The following is a 23976-nucleotide window of genomic DNA, read 5'->3' on the forward strand; positions in this document are numbered from 1 at the left end:
CATAGTGTCTATTTAATGTATCCAGAATGAACGGAAAACCCCCTAAAATGTTTGAAAAAACGACCTAAAGACTTAACAAGAACCACATTTTCTTGACGGTGGCCAATGTAAGCTAAATGCAGTCACCGGATTGACATTTCCTTCTCGTCTGGGATTTCTAGCCATGTGTGTGTGGTGGTAGTCAGGAGACTGCAGCATGATGACATCACACCGTGTTGTTCTGCTAGCCATGGAGACAGAAACCACATGGATTCCTGTGGTTTACACACAAAAAACCCCAAAGACTGCCAATGCATAGACTATCTAATGTCTTAAAGGCTTTAGTGTATGGTTTAAGTATGTTAACACTGGATATGTTTCCAGTTAGGAAGAGAGGATTACATTAAACACGCTTTATAAATCAAAGACATCGACTTAATAGGCATATTTCCTTTCCTATGGGTTATTATATAGCATTGTAGGAGGCGTGTGGCGCAGTGGACTAGTGTAGTGTTGGGATCAGGGGAACACAGGTTCAAACCCCACAGCAGTCAGCATGTCGTTGTGTCCCTGAAGACACTTCACCCCAAATTGCTCCTGTGGGGATTGTCCACAGTATTGAGTATGTAAGTCGCTTTGGATAAACAACAAGTGACATGTAATGTAATGTAATTTCAACAAATATGACAAACAAGAGCTTTTAGAAAATGTTTTTTTTATTATTATTTGGAGGGACAGGCTGTCAAATGGCTTAGATGAAAGAGACTGTTTTTGAACAGCAGGTTAAAGTGTGAATATGTAAAAAATAAAGCAGCTTTGTTTGCTCTGCAGGACCATTCAAGCAGAAATATGTACAACAAAAAAGGCAAAAAAGTAAGACACGTTTCTTTTCTGAAAACAAAAATGTAAAAAAAAAGCTGTACTGTAATACATTACATTGATGAACACTCACTGATGCCATTTCTTCATGATGTTTTTTGTACAAGAGAAACAAACATTGGCTTGCAAAAAGAATCAGTGCCCTCTTCATGGCGTAAGAACATATCGGATGGATTTTTAAAATAATCAAAAAGGCAAAAAGCGAATAATACATTTCCGATGTGCATTCAGCACTTTTCAAAGTATACAATTAATCAGAACAAGTTTTAACAAACGGGACCTGCATGCATAATTTCTAAAGGGTCCAGAAAGGCTGCAGAAACAGCTGTAGAAAGGGTGAGATATGTACATACACTCTCTAGTGTCCTCCACTGTCTTGTTCTGTCATGAATGAGGCAACTTTTTTCATTTTCAGGGTTTGTGTGTGCGATAAAAACTGTATAATATATGCAGTTTTTACCCACAATGCCCCTTGTTTAATTCAATACATAGTGTAACCCAAGTCACAGACTTCCAAGAAATTCAGAATACAATCAAATTGATCTTTGCAATTTACTCCGTTTTAGTGGCATTTCGCTAAGACATCATAAGACTGCCTATGTGAAAAATACTTCAGAATGCTAGAGCGCCATTAACCTTCATAAGTATACATTTCTCTATAATTCATATATTACAAAGTTTGTCCCGGATTGAATTTTTTTTTCTTTCTTTAATAAAATATTTTAATTTGTCAGTGATTAGAATTCTTTGTCGACCTACATAAATTAGTTATAAAATATTAGTGTAATTTTTCTATGGTTACATTATAGGCAGCGATACAATAGACCCATAATTTAGTTTCAGTGATTCGGGAGATTCCACAGTTTTCAGTCCCAAAGCTTAAATGGAAGCACTATCAGGCTCCCTGATAAGCAGGCACATCCAGTAAACTTCACAACACCCCCATTTTATTGCCAAAATGTCTTAAATTAAATAGCTAATGAAATGATGATGTAATAAGTTATCAAAAAAAAAAAGTTATATGTAAAAGAGAATAGATATTAAATACTTTCTGATGGACTTGTGGTCCCATTTCCCATAGCAATGCCATCATGTGAAATGGGGGGAAAAAGGAAGCACTTTGAGGTGAAAAATAACCACAGTGCTTCTCGAGTGAAAGTAGGCGGAAATAAATAGAATAGAATCATGAAAGGAAATAATTTAAAACAAAGTAATATAGATATAACAAGCTACAGCTTTAAATGGTATGAGCGTTTTCTTTTCTCATAAATAAGGAACTCCATAATTTAGCGTTGAACTGTTGAATCGACCCCATACAACCACAGCAATGCCTATTCAAACATTTTCACAGATAAAGTGCTGATCGAGGAGCTTTTAGAGGGATTTCTTTTGTACCATATAACACCCAAAGGTGAGATCTTGAGAAGGAAGAGTCCACTAGCTTTAACAGGGTGGACCGTACCAACTCAAAGCCATCCGAGTGTGAGCCCAATAAGAGAACACGTGTGATTTAACTCAGGTTTTACATGAAGGCCATCACAGCAATGGTCACCATACATTGCCTCCAAAAGCTAGAAAGCTAGAAAAATCCCTGAGGTGCACATTCAGCTGTGTGGAGATTCCCAACCTGGCCCCAGTTAAGGTTTACTTCCTGTTCATCACATGGTTGGTGATCTTGGTTTGGTCAAAATAGCTTTCTTAGGAACTGCAGAGCCATCATTGGTTACTAAGGGCCAAATTGATTTCCATTTTGCATTTTTAACACTAGCTGCCATCTCACACAGCATTTATCCCACACTGCTTTGCTAACGTTTTGAAGGCAAGTCTGGAATTTGAACATTTATTAGGCAATAGGGAAATCACAGCTTCCTCCAAAAATCACATTTATGTGCATGTTCGGCCTCCCTCTATAACCTTTTTTTTTCTTCCTTGCACTGTCCACTAGTTTCGTCAAACTTTCACAGACTCCATCACAGACAATTTCATGGCTTCCTCCAACAGCTGATTGTCTGTAAATGTGGCGGGGGGTTCAGGGACGGATTCGGAGAGTCCGATCAGCGACTCCAGGAGGCAGGTCCCGGGGTCGCTGGCCGGAGGGAGGGAGGGATAGCTAGGCAACTGAAACTGAAAGAAGTTGTCCATGTGTTCGTATTCCTTCAGGGAGTTGTAGAGCGAGCTGGGCCCCAAGCAGGGAAACCCGTCAAAGAACTCCAGGTCCGACTCCGAGGAGAGGCTCAGGTCCATGTTGTAACTCGCCGAGCGGTCGATGCTCGGAGACGGCGTTCGTGGCACACTGCCGCCGTGAAATAAACCGTTCCCCTGGTTGGCGTTCTCATCCAAAAAGTCTGTCGCTCGATTGTCTGTGTGATCGTCCAACAGCGCGGCGTCTATGTTGTCGTTCTCGTCTGCAAAGTCTGCCATGCTGAAGCTGCTGAAAGCCTCCGTGGACAGGTGGTCTTGATGTTTATCTGGGTAGCAAATGTCTCGACAGTTTCTAGAGCCGCCCACCGTGTCGCTAAAACTCAAAATGCTGAGGCCGTTGTCGTCCAGCTGGGTGTGGTGATTGCACGGACTCTCGCCCGCCCCAGAGTCCTCGCTCTGAGAGTCCGATAAGTCCGTCATGTCGCTGCTGCAGCTGTTCTCTCCTGCCAGGTCTGAAGTGAAGGCGTACGAGGGCACTAAGGTGGTGGTTTTATCCCTTACCTCCGGGCTCGACTGCTCCTCCAGCCTCTTCTCCAGCTCCAGCTTCATGATGGTGTGAATGTAATGCGTCTGTACCCGGGTGGAGTTGAACTCGATGCGACCTTCTGTGTTCCCGCAGCCGTCCTTAGTGCAGCCACATGGGAAGGAGGAATGATCCATCTGAGGGAAGCAGAAGGAAGTGGTTACATTACTTTGGATGTAGTGCCTCTTGTTAAACCGCAACTTTTTACATTTTCAAGGCTTCTGTGTTACATCTAACGGCTCTTACTTGACACTTGATGCCAGCCAGGCTGCAGCTACACGTCTCCGGCTCGCAGAAGCCCTGGCAGTCACAGCCACAATTTTCCCTGGAGATCCTCAGCTCGTGCAGTTGCCTCTTCTCGTCCTTGTCGACCTTCTTCACGCCGGCTTCTTTGAGTAGAGCGTAGCGCCGTTTGGGTGGGTAAGGATGGAGGAAAGAGCACTCGTCCAGATTGGTGCCACCGATGTCGATCTCCTGTTCGGGGATGTCGTCCACCGTTAGCCGCTCCGCCTCCTCGTTCTCCTGGGTTCCATTCTTAGTCAGCTGGAGTGGAGAAAAAACATCAATGAGATCTTGTACTCAAGTAGAAGTAAAAGTCAAATGATCCATTACACTTTGGGGCAACTTCTCTTACCTTTAACTTGAGAGCTTCGAGCTTTTCCTCCCTGAGTCTGTTGAGGAATTTTTCCCGTCGTAGCAGCCGCTGCTCCACGGCAAACTCGGCGAGCGAATAGGTGCGGAGAATGCTGTGGCGCTGCATCATTCCCAGAGTGCATCCTCCTCGACTGGGAACGCTGGTGAAGCCTTGGCACCGAGGGAAGAAGAACACCGTCACCTGGTCGAAGGTCACATTGCCCCGTCTGGCTCTCTTGGATTTCTTCAGGATGGACGTGGCTGTGGATGGAGGAAGAGTAGGTTTAGGATACATTGAACTCAATTGCTTAAAACAACAGCTGCGCTTGGACCATTTTTAATTGGCCCTCAGCAAGTTCTAAAAGTAAACATGGCATTTTTAACCAGAATTTCATGAATTATGGGTCGATTTGAATGTTTAGGAGACTCAAAACTACAATGTGTTATCCTCAAAATGTCAGAACATGTTCAATATACCTCAAAACCACACCAAAATTGCCCAAATCGGCCAAGCCATTTTGTTTTGCTATTGTCTGCATATGCTAATGAATGAAACTAACATAAAACGTTGGTGTCCTCAACATTTCCAGGTCCACACTGCTAGCAAACAGACTATTAAGTGCCACTAGATGGCATGATGCTCCACTGTGTAAGACTTGTGCAAACCTTGCTGAACAGACAGTAAAAGGACACCCCTCTGATTTATTGCCTAACCTTATCATGTACCAAATTAAAAGACACTGCTAACAGGAGTCCAACACTCTCACATCGTGAAACCTACACTACAGAGAACACGTCCCACCTCGTTTCTTGTCCTACTGTGCGACAAAAGGAAAACACCCAACCTAGGAATTTCCCCGTGGTGACCGACAGTGTGGAGGAAACCCAGGATCACAGACGGGTGAGAAAATGCTCAGGCTTCCGGAAGAGGTGGAGGGTGGAAGTGGAATAAAAACTGGCCTCCCTGCAAGCTGACAATCCCCTACAAACTGCCCGGTAACTGAGAGGGGTCAAAGGTCCTTTCTCTGGTGGAACATTCAAAACCTACAACCACCAGCCATCCTACTGTACTCAGACAAATACAATGAAACCATTAAATCAAAGTAGAACCATATGTGGATTGCATACAGCTAACTTCTCCTGCATTACTTGCACATTAGTCTAGCTAAATAGTCTTTTCTGTGTGTCTTATATATGACTATGTTACATTGTTGGAGGAGCCTGTGACTTCATTGTGTCAATGCAAATCTTCACTGTGGCTGTGTATATGACAATAAAGCCCTTTAAACACCTTTTCCACATGTGTTGAGCATTATTTGGAGGGTACTTCCTTGTCGTTTTTTTCGGGACACACCCTAAACAACTCTCCTCCGTTTAATAAATGAAGCTACTAGGAAGAAAAGCACCCTCCCACCCCCATGCAGGTACAGACAATAGCTCCACTATGTCGTCTAAATCTGCCTTTCGGGGGCAATGCAGATAAACCAAACTGCCGGTTCCAGCCCCACATCCATCAAGTCCAGTCAGGCTCATGACACCCGCAGGAGACAAATGACACCTCTGAATGGGAGCGCTTTGCTTGCCGTTTTCCGTCCAACACAAACACCGGATTATAGGTTTCCAATCCGATCCTCCAAATGTGTCTGCATGCCTTCTTGTCTTGATTGTCCTATACTCCCCCGTCTTTTTCTCTGTATCCCTTCGCCCAGCCTCTCTCAGCACCTGTGCTGGGTGCATGCCCAGGTTTCAGACAAGGCGTTGTGTGTTCCCAGCCTTGGCAAACTTCCATCTTTTCCTCCTGGCTGCCTGCCCCGCCATCCTGGAAACCTCACAACTGCTTGGCCTTCTCCCCCTACAATCCCTCTCCAACCGACCGGTCCCCCAAAGGCCAGCAGACGGGACTTTAATAATGTAATCTGTTACAATTAACGTCTACTAAACTAGACTCACACACCCATGTCCTGTCCACATGTGTGTGTAGACTGTTATTATACCTCTGAATGTGTGTATATATGAGTCTATGTATGTATATATATTGCCCTGTTGTACTACACACATTTTGAGAAACATAACAGTAATCTGATTACATGTTTTTGTATGTAACTGTAAGGGAATACAGTCAGTCACCTTTCTATAGTATTTGGACCCAAACCCTCCTCAGGGAAAGGTGAGGCTCTGTCTGGTGAGCAGCCACTGCATAATGTGATTAGCCATTGCAGCTTTAGGGCATCAAATCAAACGGGATATTCATTGCAGAAGTCTGAAATCATTCCTGTGAAATGTTTCATGGGCTGCCAGCTGCCTAAATTCCTTAACCCTCCCACGTTTGTATGGGTTTTGTTATCAGAGCCTCCGCAGAGAGTGTGCATTAAGGAGCATGTAGCATCAGCTCCTCTGTGATTTACTGCTGCTGGTAAAGGACACTCACTGTTGTAGGTTTTCACAGGCGAGCTGGGGTTGCTGGGGGTGGAGTCCAGGGTGTCCGAGTAGCAGCTCTCCCCCTCCGAGTCCCACCCCGAGCAGTCCGAGGAGAGGGAGGAGGGTGAGGAGTAGCATGGGTCCTCATCCACCTCCTCAAACTTCCTCTTGAGAAGCCCACTCATGGTGCGAACAATCTGCAGGAGAGAGCAGAGGGAGGGGTTCATCAGCACATTATTCACACTTAACAGCTTTGATGTTTTGTCAAATTCACAGGGGCAGCTTTTCGTTTTCATGCTCCGCAGATCTGGAACAAACTCCCTGAGAATCTGAGGTCTGCCACAACCCTGGGTCCTTTTAAATCAAGGCTTAACACCTGCTGCTTTTCTAGAAGTCATTTAAATAGGTTTTAACTTTGCACTTCAGCTTGTCTGGCAGCATTATGTGTATTTACAATGTCTATTTGTAATCTATGTAAAGCACTTTGAATTGCCGTTGTGTCTGAAATGTGCTTTACAAATAAACTAACCTTATGAATGAACAGTATCTGGTGAGCGAACATAGGGCTGTGCAATTAATCGTATTTTAATCGCAATTACGATTTTGGCCTGCCACAATTACGAAAACAACATAATCGGAAAAAACGATTATTTTGCTTTGCTTGGTTGTGACAGTGCACTGCAACATATTTGATCTAATTTATTTTAGTCTAATTTATTTGTATTTATCATATTTACATATGTTTAGTAGCTTGTTGAAGTGCGCTCCAAAATATGTGTTGATCTTGTTTATTGGTATTTATTATTTTGATATTATTTATTTAAATGTATCATTTATTTTATTTATTTTTGTATTGGTTTTTCAGTTGAATTACACGTTCAGGGTAATCAACAGTTAAAAAGATACTGTTCAAATTATTATTTGTATTTGTTTTAAAGTTCAATAAATGGATGTTTTCAAAGTCAATGAATAATCGTATTTAATAATCGTGATATCAATTATTGACCAAAAATAATCGTGATTATGATTTTTGCCATAATCGCACAGCCCTAAGTGAACATATTTAGGGATCTTTCACAGACGCATTTCTGCAGTGTTATTGGTCCAAACAGGTCGTGGTCTTGGCCATGTGAGACCGCATGCGTCCAGATCTCGCGCTGCACTCAGCTGAGAGTGGAAGTTCTCCGTGGCACAGGAAGCAATCAATCAGGCCCATTCGCATAAGTCAACAATTACTGGACCCTTCACCCTCCTCCAAATCCCATCAGCTCAGCAAATGCATTGATTAGAGTGAAGGGCCCAGCACAGAGGTGACCAAATCAGGCCGCCACAGACGTTTCATTTCAATCATTCCCTTAATAAAAGCTAGCTATAGCCAGCAGTAGCATGTTTAATGTCTTCTCATTGTAAGTGTGCACAGCTCTGCTTTGTCTCGTGCATGTTTTCTTCCAGAGTCCCAAGAGAGGAGCTGCTGGTTCAGCGATAAAAACAATCAATCCTTTGAGAGACAGGCAAAGACAAAGATAGTCATGAGGAGAGAAAAGGGCCTTTTAATCTTCGGAAACAATATCTCATAGCGAGAGCAAGTCCACCTCAGCGTGTTCCAGGAAGGAAACGACTGACATTAAATATTAACATGCTAGGAAGGCAGTGTGTTTCTTGGATACGGGACATAAGAGCGTCACGTAGTAGCAGACTTTTTCACAACTTCTGGGAAGAGCGCGGCGACAAGACAGGTCAGCAGGGGAGGAAGGACGGAAGTGAGGGGAGAGGGAAGACATGACTGGGCTCAACTCCAGCGCAGACACTCCCTACGATGATGTGGAAAGGGAAAAGACGCTTGTTTTCTTTTTTCTACTTTGCCATAAAACATTTTACAGTCTTTGGAATCACAGCCAGATCGCTTGCAGCTGTTGCAGCTTGAGCGTGTAATGAAAGCACTTTCTGCTCATGTTTAAGGGGATTTTGGATACATGTTTATGAAGGAATGTCACCTTTGCTGTTTCTGTCTGTTTTGAAGGCAATGTACATTGTGACATGTCTGTGACTCCAATCTGTCCTGAAAACAAGCTGATTTGCCACCATTTCTCCTTAGAGGACATTCAAAGCCAGGGAATGCCATGCCTACGGATCCTCCAATGGCTTGAGAGGAACACCATGTGTGACCTGCATGCTTGGTTTCTTATCAGGATGTTATGCAAGCGTCAGCAGTTGAAAAAAAAAGGCCTGAGCAGGTATGCAAGGAGGAGGTCATTTTCTGCATGCAACAGGGAGCAATTATGCAAACCGGGAGCTGCTTTCTGACAAGGATAAAAGAGAAGACAAGGGCAAGAGGCTGACACCTTTGAACAGGGGGGGGTGGGGGGGGGGGGGGTTGTTGTTATTGCTGCAGTCAGATATTGTTGTCCCCAGTGCACATATGATGAATGAATCACCTTGCAATAGGTCAAGCCGCCTCTGCAACAAACAGAAAGGCATCCTTTACACTCTGACCACCTCAGCACTTTTTTTTTTACATTACTGAAACCAATGAGAAATTCTCTTCCATCAACTCACTGGGGCGGGACATCATCTCCAAATGCCTCTCGCAGCCGCTAGTACAATCACATATATAGTGGGAATTGCCTTGAAACAAACTGTATCTCATAGTTAGACAAAGCAACGACTGCAAGACATCTGCAATACATACTTTTCATATGATTACTTGGCTGCTACTCCACTACCTTATCCATGCTACACTTATTTTTAAATACTGTTACTGGGTGTGTATTTTGTGCAATTTCTATTTGTATCTTTAATATTTTATGCATGCCTCTTTATTAGTATTTTGCTATTTAATATCAAGGTGATTCTGATTGAGAGACACCTGGACGCAGCATGTGTTGCACACCGATTAGACAACAAGTGCGCCACATTACAGCGTTTGAGGAAAAGTGTTCACCTTACATTTTTTGCCATCGCACACACCCCCCCAATTCGCTGTAAAGAAAGCAAAACAATGCTGCGAGGCATCCTCCAGGGAGTGCATGGAGCCAGCTAAGCAAAGTCTTTTTAATTAAAAGCTGCAGCGAGGCAGAAGGGGGGGGGGGGGCAGTGGTGTCAGAACTGGGTCATTGTCTCTTGACTGCAGTCTACCTGACACATTGATTTGTTAATCCTGTTCAACGGGCAGAAACAATGGCGAGAGGTTAATCCTGGCAAGGGGGACGGCTTGTAGTCAATCTGGAGCTTCTCAGCCTGCACCCACAGACCCCGGGGGCCAAAAGAAGAAGGACTCCGGGGGGGGGAGGGAGGAGACAACATTCACGCAATTTGAGGATAAAAAAGAGAGGATGAAAGCGAGGAATCCAGAGCTGTGAGGGTCTTGCGTTAAACTGAGAATCTGTGGGGAAAGTAACTAAGTAGATTTACTTAAGTACAATTCTGAGGTACTTGTACTTTCAATTTTTGTTGCTACTTTGTACTTCATTCAATCTGCAGAATGACTACTTTTACTTTTGGTACTTTCACTAGATTTTGATGCCAACACTTTTCTACTTGAGGAACATTTTGATTGCAGGACTTTTACTGTAACAGAGTATTCCTACACTCTGGTACTTTTACTCAAGTACAAGATCTGAGTACTTCTTCCACCTCTGCGGAGGATGGATGTGATCGGAGAGAAGGAAGCACAGCATGTTTTCAACACACACTAAATTATCACACACACACACACACACACACACACACACACACACACACACACACACACACACACACACACACACACACACACACACACACACACACACACACACACACACACACACACACACACACACACACACACACACACACACCCACACACACACACACACACACACACACACACACACACACACACACACACACACACACACACACACACACACACACACACACACACACACACACACACACACACACACACACACACACACACACACACACACACACACACACACACACACACACACACACACACACACACACACACACACACACACACACACACACACACACACACCACACACACACACACACACACACACACACACACACACACACACACACACACACACACACACACACACACACACACACACACACACACACACACACACACACACACACAAGTTGGGAAAGATAAATCTCTGGCGAGGAGATTTGTCACCTGAAGCACTACAGCTCAAAGTCAGACGCTAACTATGTCACTGGAAGAAGATTATCTTGATACATACATACATACATACCGATGTTGATATAAATCCTAATTCAGTCCTATTTTATCTGCAGACAGCTCTTTAAGCAGAATCAGAATACTTTCATTCGTGCCACAGAGGAGAAATGTACTTTGTTACACAAGAATGAAGCGCTAAAATGTGAATTAAGAAGCATGCATTAAATATTAAAGAGGATTTTAGGTTTGAACAATCCCTACCTCCATATTCCCACTGCAAGAGACCAATGGAATTTATTTAAGGAGGTGTAATCAGAAGCAAAAAAATCCAGGAAAACCATATAAAAAAAAACGTTGTACATCCAGGAAATGTTAATAATAATCCAAAAAGACGTCTATGCATCCCTGAAGCGCTCTCCAGCAGAAAGCCTGTTTGAACTGACCCTGTCCGCCTGCAGCCCAACAGGACAAGTCTCAGTTGACTTTGCCCCCTGATAACAGCGTGGGTGGGACGCCAGCGTTTAAATGGCACACTGTGCAGAGGCTGAGTGACTGACTGACTGACTGAGTGCTCATAAAATGTGATAATGATGAACCTGGGAGTCTTCCTGTGTGTGGGAGCGTGTCCAGACAGGCCGGCTTCACCGTGTTACACTTCCAGCTCTGTCACTGGCGATTGATCACCATTAATATGATAGTGGGATGCACAGCAGGGGGAACACTGTCTGGTTTCTTAAGCCCTCCTGTTGGGTTCATTTTCCCCCCTTACTTTGGTGATCCTGCTTAAATGTCACCTGTCTGTTTCACCTGTCATTACACATTTCTATTTTACTCACATTTAAGCTGTAAACAATGTCTCCTAGTGCTGGTTTACATGAATAACCGCAGTGAATATACAAATAATTGATACTGAAAATGTTTTCCAGAATCAACATTTTGTAGATTTGTTGGGTGTGTACTATCTGATGGATGAACATAATGCAGGGTTACCCATTCATTTCCTATTGCGGGCATTTTTGACTACTTTTAAGGTTTAGATTATTAGCTAATACAACATATTTATCAATTATTGAATACACTTTGACCAATGTCTAGGTTAAGGTATGTAGCAGCAGCATATCAAGTTATTCAAATGAGCTCTTCATGTACCAGCTGGGATGAAAACACATGACTAATTATAATAGTAACTCAATATATATGATTCTGCAAAAGGTGTACTTTACTGTACTTTAAGTATTTCGTGATGCCGATAACTTGTACTTTTACTTCTGAATACAGGACTTTTACTTGTAACAAAGTGCTTTTATAATTTAGAAGTGCTATATTTGCTTAAATCCGAGTACTTCTTCCACCTCTGGCTTTGCCCCGAACACACAGGAGGGTTAGAGCCAGCTGTTCCTCAGAAGCGCTCCACCTGCTGGAACAAAGCAGCGAGAGCTCCCGTTTTCCGCTCTCTGTAAAGCCTGTTGTTCTCCCCACAGAAACATTCTGTTCCTCTGCCCCGACCCGTGCACTCTCTCTCTCCGGTTTCCAAAAAGCAGAGGTAGTGGGAAGAAGGAGGGTGGATTGTACAAAACAAATAAATAATGTCATGTCTCCAAGCCACAGGAATTCCATTCTGGCAGCGCCACTCTCGCTGTAATGGTGGGAGAAGAACACAGGCTCTATCTAACCCAGATGTCTTTTTTTTCTCACTGCTAACCACTGGAAAGTCCTCCTCCCATCAGGCAGTGGAGCGCGCTGCCTCTGCCGGCCACACCTGACAGGGTATTAGCTTGCACGTGGACCTCACATGCCCTCAGCTGTCATTAATCTGTTATGCAGGACACACTCAAAAAGCCAGGTGATGCCTGCAGGAGGCTGTGAGTGATAAACAGGGTGTACACAAATAAAAGAGAGGGCTGATTGTGAGTGCACGTATGCATAGGGAAAGACTCACTATGCAAGAAGAAGCTGAAATGTGTAGCTTTGCTCAGATTTGTATGTAAAGTGGGAAAATGTCATGAAAAGAATTCCTTTGCAAACATGCAGCTTTGGGAGCCTGTGTCTGTGTGCCTGTGTCTCCGTGTGTGTGTGTGTTTCAAGGCTTTATTGCCATTAGCAAATTAGCTACAGTGTAGATACGGAAATACAAATAAAATGTGTGTGTGTCTGTGTGTGGAGGAAGGGAGGGGGGAGGTGGTGGTGAGTTCAGGGGTCGTGCTCCAGTCTGGGACACTTGCAGTATGGAATTTCTGGGAGAGGACAAAGCAGATGGGAGCTCCACTGCTGTGGGAGAGCGGCAGCAGACTTACCCCCCTCTCTCTCACACACACTCCCCCCTCTCATCGTCCCCCTCTCTCTAAAGCATGGGGCCATCCTGCGTGACCAAAATGAAGCAGGAACAGACAGCCTCGTCTGAACCCAGCAGACAGATACTAAAAGTGTGTGTGAGCTTCCTGCAGGTTGTGAAACGCACAGGAAGTGGACGTTCAGTTCATCTAAAGCTGACAGCTGCAGAGGTGGCGTCTCTATAACAACTTGTATTGAATGAGAGACACATTTAATGCTGGACGAAGACATTGTTGAAGATTTTAAATGTTTCAGTTCAGTATACAGTCATGGCACACACCATTAAAAAAAAAACACCATAATTGTTTTAATAGTTACAATTTTAGTTACTTACTTAACCGCTAACCTTAATGCATTTTGAGTTAATAATTACATAATGTATGCAGCCAAATGTGTTCTTATTTTATTTCTTAATATTTGTTGGTATTTGTTTTAGCAACAGAATTAGTTTCAGTAACTTAGTTTCTATTTATTTAATTAAATTACTGGAGAAACCCCCCCCCCCCCCATTCCTGTTATCTTTGTCCAGGTTACAGCACAGTATTGGCTGCAACACTATCACAAATTGCATTATCATAGATTTATCATCTGCAGGCACCACAAGGTTAGCAGTGAGGATGCTGGAGGTAATAAAGTCATTGAAATCCCTCCAAATATTGTCTTAATACTCCAAGACAACATCACAAATCAGAGCTCAAATTGACAAATTACGATATCAGAGTGCAGCATTCAACATCACTGCACATTCCTGTGAAATGAATGGCACATAAAACGCACAGCATCAAGTGCTTTATCCCCTCTGTGTAAACAAAGGATCATTGAGCTGTGCAGCCTTATTCCAAAAAACATGATTTCCAAAAGAGGTCGCGCTAGAGACGCTTACATTCATTCAGTAGCTCCATTTCAAAATAACAGCCTACAGTGTCATTTCTGAATCATGCATTATATAGCAGCGTCTGGTGGGAATAATCACCTTGTAAATAAACAAACAGCTTATCTGGAGATCAAATTAAGTAATGAGTAAAAATATCTCATTATGCAGACAAACAATGAAGGAGCTCAACATGTCCACACCTGGCACATGCGTAAAATGATAAGAAATATCACTGATGTTGCAAGACCAAGGCATGTGCTCCCCCCTGTTGACCCGATCATTCCCCATGATTAATGCTAATTCTAATGACAGGAGCACTGTCAGCTGTGTGAGTGAGTGTTCAGATGTAGTGCCTTCAGGAGTCGCTCTAGTTACAAGAGGCGCACCAGCACTGCTGAGGTGAACAAGAACAACTCGGGCTGAATACACAAAGCCGACCTCACCAACAGTTCACACATAAAATGAATCCACAGCAGAAAACACACCGGGGTATCACACTCCTAACATGTGGAGTTTCTAAAAACATAACCCAAAATGTAGACAGTTTTATCAGCGATCGATTCGTAAATCAATACGCGGATTGTTGGAATTTCGCCTGAAATCGATACAATTATTTTATTCCATTGCAATCACATTATCACCTGTGTGTAAGCCACCCATTAGGCTAGTTAATACAACTCAGCCAACCATGTCAATGAAGCGTCAAGTTGTGTAGTCAAAGGAAATCCAGCACATTTAAATGCCTCCAACACACAAACTCTTCCCTTTAAAAAACGCTGCTCAATGAGCCATTCTGTGTCCATGTACTCACCAATTCAAGTATCCGATCACCATTTAGGGAGCAAATCGCGTCGGTAAAGCAGCCGATGGGATAACCAGTGGAAGTGGAAGTAATCCAGAGAATGGCACGGGTAAAAAGAGCCTTTTATCCCCGCATACAGGCAGCTCTGCTCGGTGCTTTTGTCTGCGTCTCTCCCTGCCTCTGCACCCGAGCTCCGTCCAGCTGAAGCGCTTCCCTTGTCTGTGAGTCTGCCGAGAAGAGCTGCCTCTTTTCGTCAGTGGAAAACACCCTCCTGGCGTCTGGTTCTGACGCAGGCAGTGACACAGGGAGGCTGCTGCCCACGCTGCTTCCTGCCTTGCCTCCTGTACCACTACACCCCTGATAAAACACACCGATTGTATTGTATTCATAAATAATTATATGGAAATTAAAGACAATTATAGGAATTCACGAGGCTTTAAATAGCCCCTGGTGGCTGGATGATAGATTGATAGATAGATAGACAGATAGAGAGAGATACCCACTTTATATTTCACACTTTTAAATGTTTATGTCCATTTTATATGTATATTTTTAAAGTATATATCTTTGATTTTTTATAAAAGTGCCAATTGGGGATCAATACAGTATATCTTATCTCATATACTCTTCATTAGTCTGTGACAAATTTGACTATTTAAAATGTATATAGGTCACATGTAGTGTTTTTTATACTTTGTGTGTGTTTGTATATTGTCGATTCAACTTACTGTTGGTTTAATTATATCTCAACTCCATGTCATTTGTGTAATTGTATTATATATTTTTACTTTGTCATTCATTTGTGTTGATCTATAAAGCCCCCTGAGACAAATGTGTGTTGTGATATAGTGCTTTATAAATACACTTTGATTTGATTAAAAGACACATATATGCATTGATATGAACATAATGGTATATTCTGTACATAAGTTGAATTTGTGGTTTTTCCTAATTGTCTGGCTAAGTAAAACACATAGTAACCAAGATACTTGATATTGTTTTGTTGTGGCGTTATCCCATAACATCTTACATCATCACATGGAAACACACCTATAACAACTGGTCGAGGATCTATGAGTCTCTATGAACTGTTGCGTAGTGGGAAGCAGTTTGGTGAGTAGACAGATATCATGATATCTGATAGTGACGTGGGAGGAGCTGTCATTCTGTGTGGCTCACTTCCAGTTAAGGGAAAAAACTGACTAAGCTGGTATGAAGGACTGAATGAAATGACTCACTCTGTATTTCATGGAACACAGAAGTTAAAATCAATTTAAAAGGAAACGACTGCTTCATATTTATAGCACATGCTCACTCATAATGTTTATTAACAGAAAAAAGCTTTTTAATAGTTCATTCTTGAGGTAAGGTCTGGTAATTTGTATAAGTAACCTTGAGGAAGTTGAAGATACAAACACACAATGAGTCATTTTTAGACTGATTCTGTATTTTTAGGCTTAGTTTACTTAAAGGAAAAAGTGTCCTTTAGGGAAACAGTCATCAGGTTTGACTAATTCACACAATGTAATTGGTTGATGCCCTTTTTGGTTTTGCCAAAGCTCAGAAAAATATACTTTTTTCAGTTAAAAACTGTTAAAACAGTTCACAAGGTAGAAATAACTAGACAAAAAACCTGCCCATTTAAATAAAACTAGCTAAAAATGCTATTAGACAGCAAACTCAGTAACCCAAGCTCACCCCAGTTCTCAACATTCCTGTTTCCAAAGCCACTAATGAGTTCTCACACTGAATATCCGGTTTCACATCAGCGCAGTAATTAAAACACTGATTGAATAAATCAGGGATATTTTTCTCCAGAAGCAGCAGCGTCACACACACCCTGCTGAACTCCTCTCAGGTATTTAACGCTCTTACACACTCTGCTTTCATTCTCAGCTGGACCTGAACACTGGGGCAAATTGTTCCGCCAATGTCAATACAGGTGCTTGACTTGATACTTGGGGGAGAGGTCTCCTAAAGATGTGTACATAGAGCTAAGCTAATTGTCTCCTGCTAATAGAGGCTTCATTTCTCACTAGTTTGTTGAGCCTAGGGGCCTCATTTAGGGCCTCAGAGGCAAAACAAGCTGAATGACAGTAGAAATAGTCCCATTAAGACTCCTATTGGGCCCACTAGGGTTTCTGTTTTTAAATTAAATTCTGTTCTGTTATACATTTTTAACAACATACTTTATCTATGACTTAAGATACAGCCTTGCATGTGTGTGGATTGACTTGTTTTCAGTAACGTGATTTGGAGGTAGTTGTTTCACCTGAGTCATGAATTAGAATGTAAACAAGAGGGAATGGCTTTGTGATAATGAACGTGTTAGGCCCCATTTACACGGGAACGCAAACGCAAATGAAACGCAAACGAACCGATCTATCCACCTTCGGACCCGTTATCGTTTTAGGGGCCCGTTTCCGCGTTTCCGTTACTGCCTCAGACTGTCTGTGTCATGGCGAATACAGTCGCTGGTTTATTTATGTCTGTATAGGCCGTTGTTGTGAGTGTGGACGGTCGGAGCATATACAACATTAGCTTAGCCGATCTCCATTTAGAAAACACGCATTTTAAAAGGTTTTTCCCCTGCCGTCTGTCTGCAGAATTGTCAAAGCATTAATTCATGGTTTTTACTTACCGGTATCAGTATGTTGTTACTTCGGCATCATTTTGAAACGTGTATTACAATTAAATCACGGTCAAATATGTTCATCTTGTTGTAGTTGTAGCCCCCTTGCCAGCGATTCTCTCTCTCTAGTTTAGCATACTCAGCCCGACTCAGCCTGGTTGTTGGCCCGCTAAGAACCTCGATTTTATGGGGCCAGAAAAACTGTGAAATAGTACCCGCTAGCCGGTACTACGCCTAGTGGAAACGCAACCAAAAACGGGCCGTAAACCGCACTCCGCGCTGTAGTGGAAATGCGCCATTAGATAACAGAGATTATGGCCGGTCATGTGACTTGTTTGTGAAGCCAAAAGGGGTCATTAGAAGCTATAGTGAAAATGTGAGAAAAGCTGCTGATTAACAACACACACACACCCAGGAAAATAAACAATGTTCCACGTTCAAACAACTGAGGGGAGGTGGAAGAAGTACTCACATTCTTTGTTATAGTAGAAATACTTGAAGTGAGTAGTTGAGTAAAAATACAGAAGTATTATCAGGTAAATTCACTTAAAGACAAGTCAAAGTACTCAGTTTGCACAATGGCTATTTCTATAGCAACTCATTACTGTAGAAAATGTAATGCTGTTTGTAAGAGTTGAGCTAATTTTAGATACTTACAAATACTGAGAAGAGGACAGTACTGCATCATATCGTGTATCGTGTATATATTTGCAAAAGCAGCTATTATGAGTGTTGAATACATTTAGTGGAGTAAAAAGTACAATATTTGCCTCCAAAATGAAGTGGAGTAGAAGTGTGTTGTCACAAAATGGGAATACTTCAGTAAAGTACAAGTATGTTTCATAACATTTACAAATGAGTGTTAACATTCAAGAAATATTCTGACTGATAGAGGAGAAACATAGTAAAACATGTCGCTTTGAGGAAACCCCAAAAGCTTTTCATTCCTCTGTCAAAAGTCGAGGTAAATACTATCCATTTCATCACATACTGTCACCGTAATTACACCGTGAGTTAAGGAACGGGCCAATTAAAGTGTTATGTACTTCTAGAAGAAATGGCAGAAGTTGTTCCCAGACCGTTTAGATATCTGTGCAGGGAATCTTTCTTGTTATCTTATCCAGCAAATGGAGCAATAATAACAGCGTCTCTGTGTTGTTTACACATGTCTGTAGGTGATACAGTAGAGTGTGACGTGGTAATGTTCCAGCGCTAGCCAGGGAGTCTGTGTGTCCAGACGGACTCCACCCTATTAGCTTCCACAGAACAAAACAATGACCCATCCACGGCTCAGAGGGGGAAACTGACAGTCACATGAGCAGCAGACACACACATTACTGAGGAATCCTGCTCTCTGGACGAAAAACACTAATAATCACCAACATTAACAATTAGCCCTCTGTTTGACAAGTCCCCAAAGCCTGGAGACACTCTCTGCCACTTAATTATAGTATCACCCAACATCCAGAGGGGGAAGAAGTACTCAGATCTTGTACTTAAAAATAAGAAGTACCAGATTGTAGGAATACTCTGTTACAAGTAAAAGTCCTGCATTCAAAATGTAACTCAATTAAAATGGCTGGCATCTAATTATACTAAAAGTACCAAAAGAAAAAGTACTTATAATGCAGATTGGCCCATTTCACAATGATGTAAATGATATGTCTTGATCATACCTATTGATGTATTGATGTGTTTCTCAAAGCTGGTAAATGTGGGACTCATTTTTATGACTTAATTTACTGCTGGGTGTGAATCCTGTCAGTCCTTTTTAAGTGTTGATGATATTGTTTATCATTCATCTATATCTGCAAAGTAAAAAGTGGGTAAAAAGTACAATATTGACCTCTGAACTGAGTGGAGTTGAAGTACTAATTCTCAAAATGGTACTTAAGTACAGTGCTTGAGTAAAAGTACTCAGTTACTTATCAAATCTGCAAAGTAACTAAAGGTACTACACAAATGAAGTGGGTAAAAAGTACAATATTGACCTCTGAACTGAGTGGAGTAGGAGTACAAAGTATCTCAAAATGGTACTTAGTTACTTAACACCACCTCCAGCATCATATGTGGGAATCTGGGCAGCACAAGGAGGTGTTGTGGATTCAGGTTTTTGGTCTTTGATGAAATGTCCTTCATGAAGTTCTCTTGAGATAAACAGGAAATGTCTCGGCGGTGGAATTCATGCTTTTTATGTTGCCCTTTGAAGTCCTCTGTCAGGGCCATCAATTCCCTTTTTGATAAACAAGGAGAAGTTCCAGGGAACAGAGCGACTCACACATGTTAACCCTCTCTTCTGAGAAAGAAGGGCCGTATATGTGTGTGGGGGGGATGGTAGTGCCAAAGCCTCTGAATCAGGCCTGAATACATTAAGGCCACTCTCTTTAAAAGTGTGCCAGAGAGTTCATAGTGGAAGACGTCCCTCCAAGAGCACAATAATGGGCTTCAATGCTTTCCATCTGTGAAGGGGAAAAGGCCTGCGAGTGCACGTGCTGCGAGGCTCAACAATGTATAAAGTTATGGCCGTCACCAGACATCATAAAAGTGCAAAGGAGGTGAAGAGTGAAATGCCAAAGCCATCAATAAAGGGACGCGATTATGAGAAGAATGAGAACGTCAGCAGAGATTTGCAAAGCTTTGTGCCGAATGGTTACCACCACACATGCTAAAACGTCCAATGTTTGATTCCAGCATCTGGGTGTTGCATGTCATACCTCTCTCTCTTCACTGTTTCTACGTTGCAAGGTGAAAAATAATTCAAAATCCAGAAAGTATAGGACTATAAATTACAGTCGTTAGCAAAATTACGCGGAACAGGGGGAAAAACTAGCCTGGATTTGCAACAAAATCCTTTTACCAGCACCTTTACAGAGGTTCCTATCATTCTTTTTGGGGTTTACCTTTTCCTGTAGTGTGTAGTTACAAATTAAGTCTAGAAAAAAAAGATCTTATCAGCTTCGTCAACATAAAAACCTGTTACAACTATATGAAATACAAAACAATAAGACAGAAAAACCTGCCCATTAACAACACATTTCTGAATACGTAATTTAATAACCAAGATTAAAACTGGAAATGAGTGATTAGTGTATAGTCCCACTGAATTAAAGGTGTCACATCAGCACAATAATTCAAATACTAAAACTACACTAATAATATAATATTAATAGACCGGATAAATCTGTACTCTTTCGCTTCAGAAGTAGCAATACACATCCCAATGTCAGCGTAGATTGGGAAAGCTTGTTGGATGTTGCATGTCATTACCCTTTCTCTCTCTCCACTGTTTCTACATTACAAAGACAACAAAACAATAAGTTTATCTAGAAACCTGGAAGTATAAATCCGATGCATGTTTGTAGTTTGATAAGTATGTCCATACAAAGATAAAGTCTTAGAGGTTTTAAAATTCACAAATGAGTGTTAACATTCAAGAAATATTCTGACTGATAGGGGAGACACATAGTAAAACATGTCGCTTAAAGGAAACCCCAAAAGCTTTTCTTTCCTCTGTCAAAAGTCGAGGTAAATACTATCCATTTCATCACATACTGTCACCGTGAGTTAAGGAACGGGCCATTTAATGTCATATCGTGTCATTACCCTCTTTCTCTCCAGATTCAAGGCTTTTATTGTCATTCGAACATAGCTACAGTGTAGTTCTGTCAATGAAAATCTGAGGTCACAGGCTCCTCCAACAGTGCAACACAATAAAACAGATAAAATAGTGCAAGTAAATACAATAAAATAGAATAGAAGTAGTGCCTTAAGAGTCTAATGGCGCTTTTCCACTGAAGGGCCTCGTACGGCTTAGTACGGTATGGTTAGGCCTTGGTAGGCCAGGCTCACTTTATGCTGCGTTGCCATTACAGTTTAGGAACTGGGGCAGTAACTATAGTAACGCAGTGTAGGCGGGGTGATCGGCTGTTCGGCGGGCGGAGCGACGCTGCGTAAAACTGCCGTGACGTCATCTTCAATGCGAAACACAAAACCAAAACATCAGCCGTTAGCTGTTAGCACTCAGAGCTCACAGCTCCTCATATCTGTTCAGAAACTAGACAAAAGTTAATCAAGTACAAACCACAGACTGTCTGTGTCATGGCGAATACAGTCGCTGCTTTATTTATGTCTGTATAGGCCGTTGTTGTGAGTGTGGACGGTCGAAGCATATACAACGTTAGCTTAGCCGATCTCCATTCAGAAAACACGCATTTTAAAAGGTTTTTCGCCTGCTGTCTTGTCAACAGACAGTATGTTGTTACTTCGGCATCATTTTGAAACGTGTATTACAATTCAATCACGGTCAAATATGTTCATCTTGTTGTAGTTGTAGCCCCCTTGCCAGCGATTATCTCTGACCATTCAGCAGTCGAGAGTGTTTACGTCACTAGTTTCGCAAATTCAGCCCGGTTGTTGGCCCGGTAAGAACCTCGATTTTGGAGGGCCAGAAAAAAGGTGAAAAAGTAGTCCTGAGCCGGAACTACCCCTAGTGGAAAAGTGGGCCTGGTTTGGCACGGCGCGCTTAAACCGTGCTACGTGCTGCAGTGGAAAAGCGCCATAAGTGATACATAATTTGTAAGTTGCAAACAGGTGAATGTTATGGATGTCTCTCCACTGTTTCTACATTGCAAAGACAAAAGAAACAATAAGATAAGTATACATTCACATGCATGTTTGTAGGGTTGAGGATTGTCCCCTGGAGGAGATGTGGTGGTGCTCCGGAGCTTCTGACTGATGGCTGCAGCTGCTCCAGAGGAACTCAGGCAGACAGCTGGTCACCTGTAGCCCCAGACATGTCTGAGAATCGGGCGCGAGGCATTGTGTTTCACTGCAGAGGGCAACCAGTGCAACGCAGAGTTCAGGAGAGCCAAGAAATCAAGAGGAGGGGCGACAGGGGACGAGACTTCAAGAACAAATGGAGCTCTTCAGGAACTCTAGTAAGGCAAGGCAAGTTTATTCATATAGCACTTTTCAACACAAGATAATTCAAAGTGCTTTACAAAAATGAAAGATAATAAAACATGAATAAAAGTTACAGTGCCGTGTGAGATGTGAAAAGTTCAATTAAAAGCAGCGGCGAAAAGAAAGTCTTCTCCTCTGTCGAGACTTCAGGAACAAATGGAGCTCTGGAGGAACTGTAGCAGGGGGAGGATTTATTTTGCACAACAAGCAACGTGTTTTATTAATATGTTTAGATAAGATATACCTTACAGACTGTTATAATCTCGTGCTGTGCACTTTAAACTCTTTTGCAATCTTTTGTTATTCTGCTGTTTCTTCACTCAGTACAATAATCTCTGGTATGTGCAATACATACATTTATTTGTAACCATGGATGTGTACCTATTTTCTTTATTTGTTTTTTTAATTGCATGTGCTCGTCTCAATATTAAATATGTTAGCTTACCCAGCGTTGTTTTTTGCTCTAACGCTGTACATCTCCCCGCTGTTGGACTAGTCAAATATTTCTTTTTTGTTAGAGCAGCATGTTAACTGGCATCACACGAGTGAAAATGTAATAAAGGTAAAATACAATATTTCACAAGATAATGAAAGAAAATTACAAAAATTACAAAATTACAAAAAAATACATATTAAATACAAATAATAATAAACAAAATAGTATTAAATGAAACAGAAAATACACATGATAAACATATCAACAGTTACAATTATAAATAGTAATACATTATCTAAACAATATATACAGAATAAGTTAGACCACACAAACAAAACTATACTATTCAAAACACTTAATCTTCTCATAATGACAACGCACTTCTTTATGTCGTCCAGTTGTGAGATTTCAGGGACAATAAGTGTTGTTTTGACGCAGAGGAGAAGTAGATATGAGCTCACTGACTGAGGCACAGGGATTAATCCAGAAGCAAAGGAAAAGAGACACACCCTCCCCCTCTCGCTGCCTGCCAGCCAATCAGAGCGCAGAGCAGCTGGTTTACTTGGCGACCAAAGAATCTGTGTGTAGAGATATGACATCATCAGCTGCCCATTAAAGGAGGTCACTTTTCCTCTTTCCTCTGTACCTCTTACAGATGCTTGCACACTTATAAAACAGTGTGTGTGAGCTTAACTGTGTGTGTTAAACTAAAACATGTATTTCTGTGTTTCCTTGTTGGTGTATAGGCTGAATATGCTTCATGAAAGGCAGGTTTTCCTATCAATACAATCATTTCTGATGCTTAATATCGTTCTTTTGTTCTGCTGTCTTACATAATACACTTAAAGGGGACCTATCATGCAAAATGCACTTTGTGATGTCTTTTATACATATGTGTCCCCGGTGCGTCGGGGAACTCACGCAGCGTCAGAAAATAAAACCCTCTCTCTTTTCCTCTGTACCCAAATCTTTTAAAAACGTGTGTACAACAAGCGGATACAGATTTGCTGCCGATCTCATGTCAAATCGGCAGCGGACCCACAGACAATTGCTATCAGAAACAATGCCTGACGTGTTTTGGACGTAATCTGGTCTTTGTTTACATTA

The 23976-nt window shown here is 42.0% G+C and overlaps 1 protein-coding gene across 1 annotated transcript; it reads right to left on the reverse strand.

Moving 5' to 3' along the window:
* Positions 1-674: 674 nt before the first annotated feature.
* On the reverse strand, positions 675-15073 carry csrnp1b (cysteine-serine-rich nuclear protein 1b). Its single transcript, XM_034147388.1, has 5 exons — positions 14849-15073; positions 6645-6831; positions 4218-4477; positions 3830-4126; positions 675-3720 (listed from the first exon to the last, which is right to left on the reverse strand). Exons 2-5 carry the CDS (start codon positions 6817-6819, stop codon positions 2809-2811), a joined length of 1644 nt encoding a protein of 547 aa, XP_034003279.1. The 5' UTR covers positions 6820-6831; positions 14849-15073; the 3' UTR covers positions 675-2808.
* Positions 15074-23976: the final 8903 nt, after the last annotated feature.

Source organism: Trematomus bernacchii, unplaced genomic scaffold (genome assembly GCF_902827165.1).
Source record: "Trematomus bernacchii unplaced genomic scaffold, fTreBer1.1, whole genome shotgun sequence".
Lineage (NCBI taxonomy): Eukaryota > Metazoa > Chordata > Actinopteri > Perciformes > Nototheniidae > Trematomus > Trematomus bernacchii.

Bases quoted from the DNA above. Each gene is read 5' to 3' on its own strand.
- csrnp1b (XM_034147388.1), bottom strand. From the start codon at position 6,819: ATGAGTGGGCTTCTCAAGAGGAAGTTTGAGGAGGTGGATGAGGACCCA. The intron at 4,478-6,644 runs GTGAGTGTCCTT...CTCCATCCACAG, and splicing joins GCCTGTGAAAACCTACAACA to CCACGTCCATCCTGAAGAAA. The intron at 4,127-4,217 runs GTAAGAGAAGTT...TCTCCACTCCAG, and splicing joins TCGAAGCTCTCAAGTTAAAG to CTGACTAAGAATGGAACCCA.